Source organism: Raphanus sativus, chromosome 9 (genome assembly GCF_000801105.2).
Source record: "Raphanus sativus cultivar WK10039 chromosome 9, ASM80110v3, whole genome shotgun sequence".
NCBI classification, from domain to species: Eukaryota; Viridiplantae; Streptophyta; class Magnoliopsida; order Brassicales; family Brassicaceae; genus Raphanus; species Raphanus sativus.
The window spans coordinates 17,393,700-17,405,598 of record NC_079519.1 but is presented as its reverse complement, the minus strand read 5'-3'; the positions used below and the strand labels follow the sequence as shown (position 1 = coordinate 17,405,598).

Genomic DNA, 11,899 nt, shown 5'->3' with positions numbered 1-11,899 from the left:
TCGGTGTATGTCTTTTGGTAATTAAAATGATTGCTATAAAAGTTTATATATGCATACCTATTTGTATAATAACCCATTAGCATCAATATATGGTAACTAGCGACAGGGGTCCGCTATTTGTGGTTATTAACATGTGTACGTTGTTTGTGGTTTACAACTGTGCTAACAAAAATGATTGCTATGAAAGTCTATACATGCATACAGATTCATAGAATATCCTATACATGAATATACAATATTTAACAACAGGTGTATTATATTTGTGGTAAATAAGAACAGGTGTACATATTGTAAATATACCTAAATGTGTAGAACATATTGTAGAAAATAAATAAATGTGTTGCCATATTTTAAATTACTTGGATTCTCGACTTGACTCTAAATCGGTCATGTGGTGTTCCTCTAGGTATTCCTTATATTCTTGAAGATCATCCTTACTATCGGAGTCATCATCACTCCCTCCGAGCGGCTGCGGAAGAGACTCGTCACTGTCGTTATCAGCATCGGTGTCATCCTCTTCGGCCTCATCTTCTTCCTCTTCGTCTACATTGTCAAGGAAATCCTCTCCGGTTCGGGCTTTCTTCTTGGGGCGGTTCCCCGATTCATCAGATTCTGTTGTAGAGCCATTGGTATCAGACGGGGTCTCACCTTCTTCAACATCTAAAGCTGCCTGCATTATGTCGTCAATTGTCGAGAACACTTGAGACCCAATCTCTGCTCGTATGTCGTCGCGAAACCTTCTCGATACATACTTACCAAGGTTTCTTCGTCGTGTTTTTCATGCATACCAGATTTTAGGAACAATGTATTGTATTCTCTAACTGTAGAATCTCCTTGCTTCATTTCCTGTTAGGTGTTCATAGACAACCCAACCATTCATTGTATTTATATGGTTGTGGAAAAGAAGATAAACATAGTTAGGCACCGTTTCGTTTTATTCAACCGTTGAATTTTGTAATGATGTAACCGTTCCAAGTGTTCAACCGTAACTTAACATCATATTAAAACGACAAATTAAAAACGACCCCCCATACATGACACAATTGATGAGATTAACGACCCCCACATACATTACAAAAGATATAAAACAACAGAAGATAAAACACAGCACAATTTTGAAACTAAAGAAAAGATTAGATCAGCAACCCCTCATGAGTAAATTCTTAAGCTCTTGGATATCCTTACGCATTTCCTCAACCTCATATTACAGCTTACGGCGGAGCGAGACCTCCTCATGATATTGACTTTTTAACATATCTACATCTTCCTCGATTGCGTCAAGGCAGACATGTCGGATGTGCAAACCATCGTCCTAGAAGGAAAAATATATTTATGTGTTTGTTTACTAAAAAAATTCGAATAATTGATTAGGTTAACCTCCATTCTAACCTCAAAAACTTTGCATACATAGTAGTTTCTTCCTCTCTCGTCAGTTTCGACCGTTATAGCTCCACCGCAAGTATATTTCTTTGGAATGCAGTAGTTGGCATACGCACAAGCATAAAGCCAGTCAGCATCCCATTTGTGCTGCTTCATCTCTGCATAGTAAGGATCCGCCATATAGCAATTAGTCACTTTGTACCTGAATTTGAAGAAATATTGGATGTGTTGCAATTAGACAACGACAGAGGCACAGCTGCTTAAATAGAAAAAAATCGTAACAGATATTATCTGTTCCAAACCATATACAATGGCTATATTCGTTTAAAATCACTAGCAACGGCTATATTGAATTTTTAAAATAACTAAGAAACGGCATCTTTCCAACGACTAAAAAATAATTATAAAGTTACTTGCATTAAATCCTTGTACACTAGTCTGATATTTAATTAACTCCGATACTGGTTTCAATTTTGGACCTAACTAATTTAGTATTTACACATCTCTGGCCCAAAAATTATGGACTTAATAGCGTTGTGTGTTCGTTCGCTTTTCCATTAATGAGGAAGACAGACCGACTTGACGGTTGCGCTGCTCGAAATCCATTAACTCCACTCGAAAACTGTATTTGTTTCTCTTTCTTCCATATCTTCTCGATCCATTACAACCAACAAAAAACCCTAACTATGTCGACTTCGTCATCTGCCTCCAGCCATCTCCGGCATCGTGAATACAAACAGCCCAAGTTCGAATGACCGCTCAAGTTCCTCAACTGAGCATGGCGAGTAAGAGCCTCGTTTTATGATATTTGAAGCTCGCCTACAAGCGAGTCGGAGGTTCTTTATCACCGGAACACAGGTAGCAAACCCATGGTCTATTCGTCATTTAACTGAAGTAAGCTTTCATGAGTATAAACAACTTTGCATACAAGGATTTTTAGTTCAGGGGATGTTAGTGTTAGATGATCCGGCTTTTGCTGAAGCTCGCACAATAGTAAACAATGTTGGGTGGATGTACACTGTATTGCATGTGCGGCCTTTCTATCCAAGGTTGGTTAGGGAATGCATCTCTAACTTATACGGTTCGGAGGTGGGCATTTATATCAGGGGATGCCGTTTCGATTTTAACCCGTCATGATTAATCAACTCTTTATGACTCCAATTGTGGAACACTCTCACACATGGTAGGATGATGATCTGTCGCAGGCAATTACGTTCCTAACCGGTGGTCGCTGTCCTCGCTGGGAGACATTCTCGCTAACACAGCTCCTCCCATAGTATCTTTGAAGCTACAAACTGTGTGAGCTAAACTGGCTCCCTGGTTTCCATCTATATGCAATGATAAAAAAGCATCTTCGTTTTCTTTTCGCGTTTGTAAGAAACAAGCCAATAGACTTTGGTCGATTGGTGTATGACCAGGTAGTCGAAATGTCTCGTGACTCTGATGCCGACAAGAAAATTGTTCTTCCCAACTTGATCTATCAGACTCTCAATCTTCAGAGGGAGATTTTGGCTCTTCCAGGTGATGAACCCCTAATTGGTCAGCCTCTTAATATTAACGGAGTCGAGGCAGACCTTTCACTACGTAGGGGGAGAAGAGGTCGTATTAATTCCAAGAGCGGATAACTATAATTTCATGTTATAGTTTCGGTTTCCGTCTGCAATATTTTGATAAACTCTATGCTACTCTAAGTACTGTATTCGGCTGCTACTCTAAGTATTGTATTTTCCCTCTGTAATGGGACTTTATTCGGATATAATATCTACTTTTGTTATTAAAGGTATGAATCTCAAATCAGCTATAGGTGTACAACAAATATGTGTTACAACCATAATATATTTAGTATGCAAACCTCGTACACCTTAAAAGTTATGCGGTACACCTCGTAAATCTCGTACACCTCAAAAGTTTAGCGGTACACCATATCCAAAAATACACGGGTTCATCGTTGTTCCAAAATAAAATCAAATCCAAAATAAGGTTCGACGTTTTTTTTCAAAATAACGAGTTCATAGCGATTGCTTTCAGGGCTTAGCTTCCTTGCATGTGGTCTTTTTGTGACCTTCCTTAAAACAATTGGAGCACTTGTTCGGCTTATTCTTTTTACTTGACCCCTTCTATAAACAATAAAGTATATATAATTGGAACATGTACTATGGGTTACTGAATATTAGTTAAAGGTGAACACTGCAGTCTTACCAGAACCTCTCTGGCCGACAGTTTACGTTTGATTCCTGGCCTTCCCTTGGTTCTTTTGGTCGTTGGTGGATAAAGATCAACCTTTAGTATTTCTGCTGGCACTTGAACATCCTTTGGATCCGGAGCTGGAAGTATGATACCCCTAACTGTTTCAGCCCATGTTTCTTTGACATGGTGTTTGCAAACAAACATGTTGTACTGCATATTACGGAAAGAAGCAGCAACAATGGCATGTCGGCATGGCAAACCAAGCTTTTGAAATTCGAGGCAAGTTCAGGTTCGTTTATCCAGATCAACCGTGAAACCAAATCCAGTTGGCTTGTGCGTAACTTCGAGTACCCAAGTGGAACATGGAAAAACCATAAGGCCCATTGACAACACTAGCTGTTCAACCAATATTTTCTCAATGTTATTTGGAACATTTCCATTCATCTTACTGATCTCGCAGCGTCTGCTCTCATACCATGTACACAATTTCCGACGAATAAACTCTAGCAATGCCATTATAGGACTATCACGATCAACGATTCAACAGCGTTAGAAGTCATCACGTTAAATCTCTCCCCTTTGAAATGTGAACGTGTCCATAGCTTCTTCTCGATTTTCTCCAAATAATCCCAGCATCTCCAATCGTCATCGTCGTCTGCACGCAATTTTTGAGAACATAATCATGCCAGACATTGTAGTCGTAATCAGTATCATCGCCTTCATCTTCTGCCGAAACTTCTTGCATGTTATCTCCAGCGTCCACCTCCCTATCTCCAGTGGATGCTACTTTGTTATCTTCCCTATGGTTTCCACTGTCCACTGCCATATTTTCTAGACATACCCTTCTCGTATCTTCTTCGCTACAGATTTGGTGAAGCAGATTATCTGACACCGTATTAACTCTGCATCCTTCTTTGACATTGCCTTCCTTATTCTCTCCATTATCCACTGGTATGTCATCCCCACAGAAGTTTCCCTTCTCTTGCTCGCACCTCTCTGTATTAGCCCCACTGCCTTCCTCAAGAGGTTCTCCGCTTTTATCTTGATCTTTTGACGTTACAACCATGCTACCAGACTGAGAGTTACGTTTGTAACATGCTTCAATTGCTTCAACTTGCATGAAAAATGCTTCATCATCATCAGGAGGTCCAACGGGTGCATTCATTTGGGACGTAATTAGTCGTTCGGACCTTAAAATATCATTTCTCCTGCAACACACTCTCTGAATGTTACGAAGAGATTAACTGACTTGTCTGCCCGGTGAAGAGCCTTGAAAATCCCAAAATCTTGGTCCGTTGCTATCTCCACGGGAGCAGCCCTTGTGCCCACCATTTCACTCTCTCCATCATTAAACCAATAACACATTTTGGCTGAGACTTCCCTTCCCGACAGCCCATACGCAGCTAAAACACTAATTTTTAACTCATCAGCACCTCTAATTCTGGAGGAATCGACTGCTAAACCCATTCTATCATTATCTATCTTGAAATCCCAAGCTCCATTATCAAACATTATCCACCTCCCAACCATAACCACAATGCAGGAATTACACAGACCTACGGTCCAACAATGAGGACATGTTAGGGTCATTTGCTAATAGAGGAAGCACACATTTATAAAAACAAATACTGAAGCTTAGAGATCGAACACTGTACCTTCGCCGGTGTTGGTACTGATTTCCTTCCCTTTACCAACACTACTTGACCCGACGCTCCGACCACCGATAATTGTTTCCATCCTTTTCAGTTACGGTGGATGCACTTCGACGGCCTTAGAGGATCAAGATATCTTCTTCTCTTAGGGTTCCTTCTTTTTGTTGTCCACCAGTTTTAACTTAATCTCACCATTAACAAGTAAGCAGACCCACAAATTAGTTTATTAATATTACCACCAATATCTGAAACCAGTAACTGGCGGGAAAAGATAAGGTGAAATGACAATTTCTTACCTATAACCTTTTTTACCGGTCACCAAAAAAAAATACTAAACCGGCCGCTCACACGTGAGAAAACCTGAAATTCGCGTGGGTCGCTAAGTCTCTCGGGTCATTTGTTGTGGGTTGATTTAGTAAGTTTTGTGGGTCACTCGCGAGAAGTATGCGGGTCAAATGGCCAAAATGGGCAGCGATTTATTTATCTCCCCACTAGCGGCCCATTCCTCAAATAAAAACCTTAAACGGCCCGCTTCCCCAATTAAAAAATTCTCACGACCCATTGTAATAACGAACTCCTGAATCCATCCTCATCAATCTAGAAACGTTAGAGTAAGGCTAGTGATGATCTAACTAGCCTAGTGAGCATATTCAACCCGCGCGCAAATCTTGACAGAAGTGCGTCGATCGATATTCCTATAGAATAATTGATCGGCGGTGTAAAAGGTGTATAGATCGATATTCCTCTAGAATCATCGATCGACACTTTCTATTGGTTTGACCTACTGTTGTGAAACCATTAGATCTGTCAATAGCCAATCTTAGAAAGCGAATGCCTAATGACTTGTTATTAATTGTTGAGCTCTATAATATCACGCATACAACTGATAGGCATATGTAGGATTATAATTCTGATTACCTGAATAGAAACCCTAAGTCTAGCTATTTCATATAATTGTCTAAAACCTCATTAAAATCAACCGAGCAACTACCTTGCTCACCACCTGCTGTTTACTTTAATCATAATCAACCTAGCTTAATCATCCTGATTAGATTTATTAGGTTTCGTAGTCCCTGTGGATTCAATCCCTTAGGACTACAATTGAACCTCTTATTTGAGAGGGTACAAATCACTCGTTAGGGTAATCTGAGTGGTATCAGCTTCTGATCCTCAGGATCCAACTGAGCTTCTTGAAGGAATGGCTCCCTTGATCACAGATAGGATGAATCAGAGCCTGACTAAACTGGTATCCGACCCTGAGGTTAAAATGGCTGTGAAAGAAATTAAAAGTGTCAGTGCACCGGGTAGTGATGGAATGACTGGTCATTTTTTTCCAAAAGTTTTGGTCTGTTACAGGCCATCAAGTGACTAAAGAAGTAAAATATTTCTTCGAGTCTGGCTCTTTCCCGGCGGATTTGAATTTCACTCACATAAGCCTCCTACCTAAAGTCCCAAACCCCACTAAGATGAAGTATTTGCGACCTATCAGTCTGTTCGGTGGTGTACAAGATTATCTCGAAAATTCTTTCTAAAAGACTGAAGGTCATCCTACTGTTTATCGTCTCGCCTAGCCAAGGAGCTTTTGTCGCAGGGCGTCTGATCTCAGACAACCAGCTCATCGCTCATGAGATGTTACATGGTTTGAAAACAAATCCTAATTGTCGGAGTGATTTTATTGCTATAAAAAAGGATATGTCTAAAACTTACGAACGCGTTGAGTGGATTTTCCTGGAAGCTTTGTTTCGTAAGACGGGTTTTGATGCAAAGTGGATTACATGAATTATGGCTTGCATCAGTTCGGTGTCTTATACTGTTCTTCTCAATGGCCAAATGCATGGGCGTATTTTTTATGAGCGGGGGATTCGTCAAGGTGATCCACTATCACCTTTCTTGTTTATTTTGTGCGCTGAGGCATTGATTCATGTAATGAACAAAGCTGAACAACAAGGAGTGAATACTGGTATGCGATTGACGAAGAAATGCCCATCTATTGAGGATCGAGAGATTTGGGCTTACACCAAGAATGCCGCCTACTATACAGTGAAAACAGGTTACCATCTAGCTGCTGAACTCGCTCGATCTCCTCGCCAAAATGCTAGTCCGCGTGAACAAGAAGTATTGATGGTCCAAAGGAAGATATGGAAGACTCCCACAGTTCCAAAAATTCGTGCGATGGTAGGTACGTTGGCGGTGGAAGAGACACTTAGCTCGAGAGGAATTCCGGTGGATTTGCAGTGCAAGCTCTATAGTGCAGGAGTAGAATCCATTGATCATGTGCTATTTCAATGTGACGTAGCACAACAATTCTGGGCTGCTGCAGGATTCCGTCAATCAACCTGAATCAGAGTTTATCTTTTGCTAAGAAGCTAAATATTTTGCTTGAGCTAATGGCAGATACGAGATTATCAAATGAGAGCAGAAGAGCTATTCCTTGGTTGTTATGGACTGTGTGGAAGAACAGGGATGCAATCATTCTCGCTGGTACAAGAGACTCTTTGGTGAGGCCGGTCCAACTTGCAGTGGGGGAAGCTAAACTTTGGGAGGAGCTTAACCGATCATCTAGTTCTCCTACTTTGCGTCCCTCTGCTCTAGTGTTGGCACGAAGGTGGTATCCTCCTCTTCAGGCTCAGGTAAAATGCAACATCCATGTGAACTGGCATAATAATAAGCTTCATTGTGGTGGTTCATGGATTATAAGACACTACCAAGGCAGAGTTAGTCATCATGCACGAGAAGCTTTCACCTCTTCTCCGGAAAGACTTACTGTGGAATTGAGAGTCTTGATATGGGTCTTGCAGAGTTTGAGAGATTTACATATTCAAGAGTTGACTATTGGCTCTGATTTATGCGATCTGGTTGATGAAATAAAAAGACCTGCTGACTGGCCAAGATACCGGTGGATTTTACAGCAAGTATTGGGGCTTACTGCTGCTTTTCCCATGGTATGTTTTGAGATTGTGTCGACGGCGTCGAATCATGTTGCAAGGGATATAGCTAAGAGTGTCCTCCGCAATTGCCTTTTTCAGTCTTACTTAGCGCTCGGTGGTCCATCGTGGTTGCTCGACTGTATTCGTCAAGAGAGTTCATTTGAAGCTCTTTAGTCTTTTCCTTAAGATTGAGCTTTTAAAATGTGTTTTCTTGATTTGCTTCTGTTCTTTGTCTTATTGAACTTTCAGTTGTTATCAGACGTTTAAAAAGAAAATCATATTTGTGTTTTTTTGTAATCATATTGTGTAAAATATTTTCCTTAAATGATTAGTAAGAGATTTTAATAATTGTATTAGAATAGTTGAACTAAACATATATGAATAGGTCATGTTCCTGTTTTAATACAATAATAATTAAACATAAATATGATTATAAAAACCTAAATATAAAAATAAAAAATTTCAAAAAAGTTTGAACAAAAATATATCCGACATTTGAAAAGACAGATCATAATCTAGTTAGATGATAAATAACAATATGATTACTATTAATATAGGAGTTACAATGCTGTAAATACTTGCAAAAATCAAATAAACCTCAAAAAGCTTTATTTTAGTAGCATAGATATGAATATTATTTTTACCCATGATAATAATATAAATCTATTTGGACCCGTTAAAAATATTTTAAAAATAATAATTAGTTTTAAAAGATATTTCAAAATGTATTTTTCTAACGATTCCAGCAATAGCAAATATAGCTTTAGTTTAATGAGAATTTTGAGATTAATTCGTTAATTCTGTAATTTCTTTTGATTCATTTTTTGTGTTTACTCCAAGTGAATTAGTGGAAGATAATATTCCTTTCCTGATTATATTTTAGGAACTTATTAATATTTAAATGACTTACGATTATAATTTTAATTACTTATGGTACAAAATCCAAACATGTTTCATGTACACATAAAAAACCTAATCCATCCGGACTTAGCAGAATCCACTTAAAACCCACTAAAAATTTTATAATACCCGAATGGAGCATAATTTCAAAACCCAAAAAAACTTATACCTGAAAGAAATAACTTGTACTTGTATGGGTACCTAGATGTATATGGCAAACTGACTCCGTAAACAAATAAAAAAAACTTCTTTGTTAACCATTTTAAATTCTTATCATAAATGGAGCAATTAAATTTAAACATATCGAATTATTATGTTTGATATGTAAATAAATATTGTCAAAATATTATTCACTCGGTTTTATATAAAGTGTCATTTTAATTTTTTAATCTTGTTTTATTATATTTGTTTTAAATTTCCACTGTAAATATTAGTTGAATTTCTAAATTTTACCCATATATTTGATTTAATTAATACAATAAAAAATGTAAATTAAATAGAAGTAAAACAGAAAATTTTACAAATAGAATATCCTTTATAGAAAAGCTAAACGTACAAGTCTTGAAAACAGAATATGCAAATTATGTTAATGTTATTGATTTAAGAATATACAAAATTACTAGTTTTGATTATGTGCAGCGGAAATATATGAGGCTAACTACACTAAATGTAGTATTTCAAATATATATTGAATTTCATACTAACCTCTTTGGTTTATCAATACTATTAAAACAACAACATAACCAGTTAATAATTGGTTCAATAAAATTGAAGTTGGACACAACCTTTTATTAACTAGTCATGTTGTTGTTTTAATAGTATTTATTTTAAATATATTTTGAATTTCATATAAACCTCTTTGATGTATTAATACTTTTAAAACATGAACATGACTTATTGATATATGTGTGGTCCTTTTATATTTTTCAGAAATTTTAATTTTGTATTTGTGTTTTTAGTCATTTTTTTATATATAATATCTCACTTAAATGATTAATATACCCGTTTTTTGAAGGACAAAATCAGAATCTAGTCAAAACTATTAAAACAACGACATGACCAGTTAATAAAGGCTGTGCCCAACTTCTATTTTATTGAACGTATTATAAATTTAAATCAATTTTTATACTCGTGATTACTTTTTAATAATAGACATTTTGTAACCTCAACAAATGTAGGATTCACTCCTCTCAAACAAGCAACAATTGTGTATGTTAATAATTAGTCCTTCGTTTTTATTTAACATGCTGATGATTATCTATGTTACTCTATTATATACATATAACCTATATTACTCTACTATACTTATTATAGCAAATATATAGGTTGCAAAATTAAATAAGGATTCTCCATTATAATTTTTTTAAATACGTACATGCACAACAAGACATATTTTAAGTTAAACAAACTCATTAGTAGATATATTTGTAAGACAATGAATTTTTAATAAAAGACTAAGCTTCTATATTTTAATATTGTAAAAAATTGAAATAAATTAATTTCGTCCAATATTAATCCGTCAATTAAACTGGATTACTAACTAGATCATCGGGTCTCTAGATCGATTATAGTTAACAACAATTAAAAAAATTAATTTACATAAATATAACTGACTATTTGAATCTATAACCAAATGATAAATGATTAGTACAACATTTTTTTCTCCATGTGACCTATTTAAAATAACTATTTTTATAACTGCATCTAGGTGTATCATAACTCTAACCAAATTCAATATTTGAATAATATATTTTAATAATATAATCAGTTATCTGTCTTCATACAGATTAGTTAACATAAGCAGTTACTTACATAAGTTTTTTTTGTCAACAATTAACTATTATTAGAAAATTGTAAAGCATTCCTCGGAGAGAGAATGTAAAAGCTCTGGTGGCCACACGTATGGAAATCTGATGTGGTGCGGATTCGAACTCAGGCCCCTTAAAAATTCACAGAACGCCTTAACCACCCGACCATAGACGCGTGATTCAATTAACTGTTATAGTTAGATAACTACTAAACAAATATAATATGCTTCAAACTTTAAGAATAAAAGTTAAAAATAATTTTTGAAAATGGAAGAAGTATATTGTTATGTAATTTGACATATTTAATACAATTACCAAAAATTATATTAAACAGAAATATGATTAAAATACAAATATAAAAATTAAATTTCTCAAAAAAATTAAAACATAAATATGTCCGCGCTTTAAAGAGCAGATCAGAATTTAGTAATGTTATATTTACGCCTCTTTCTTTTGGTCTTGTTTCTGTATGAGCAGGAAAGTGCTTTTGAAGTCCAGACTAATATCAATAATGTTTTGTACATATTTTGAAGAAAACTAAAAAAAAAAAAAAATTTTTTGAAGAAAACTAAAAAAGTACAAAATTGCAACAAAAACAGAAACCAAAACATGTAATTCATGGTATACATGAAAACAATACTCAGATGAGAAAAGTTCTTTGATAATCACACGCTTGACTAATCATGATATATATTGGATCGAATTTATGTGATAGGTCCTATACAAATGGTGTGCAATAATAGTCTATTGACTTTTGTATAAATTGGATTTTATTCTGCAGACCAACATAAACCAATGCATATTTGGTATTGAAACACATCATTTTAGGTGAAGTCTTTAATTAATTAATCTAGTTTAATAATATTGTTAAATAATAGTATTAGATGTGAATGACATAAACTTGTAATTATTTAGAAAAAGTTCAGAGATATTTCCTTTTTTTTTATCTCTAAATAGAAAAGTATGAAAGATGAAACGTACAGCTCAAGTAACCAACAAAACCTGAGCTAAAAAACAAAAGCAAAACCGAGAAAGAACAGAGCCT

General features: G+C 35.9%; 1 protein-coding gene across 1 annotated transcript; it reads right to left on the bottom strand.

Moving 5' to 3' along the window:
• Positions 1-355: 355 nt before the first annotated feature.
• Positions 356-843, bottom strand: LOC108836332 (uncharacterized). Its single transcript, XM_018609500.1, has 2 exons — positions 757-843; positions 356-670 (listed from the first exon to the last, which is right to left on the bottom strand). Exons 1-2 carry the CDS (start codon positions 841-843, stop codon positions 356-358), a joined length of 402 nt encoding a protein of 133 aa, XP_018465002.1.
• Between the last annotated feature and the right edge of the window lie 11,056 nt (positions 844-11,899).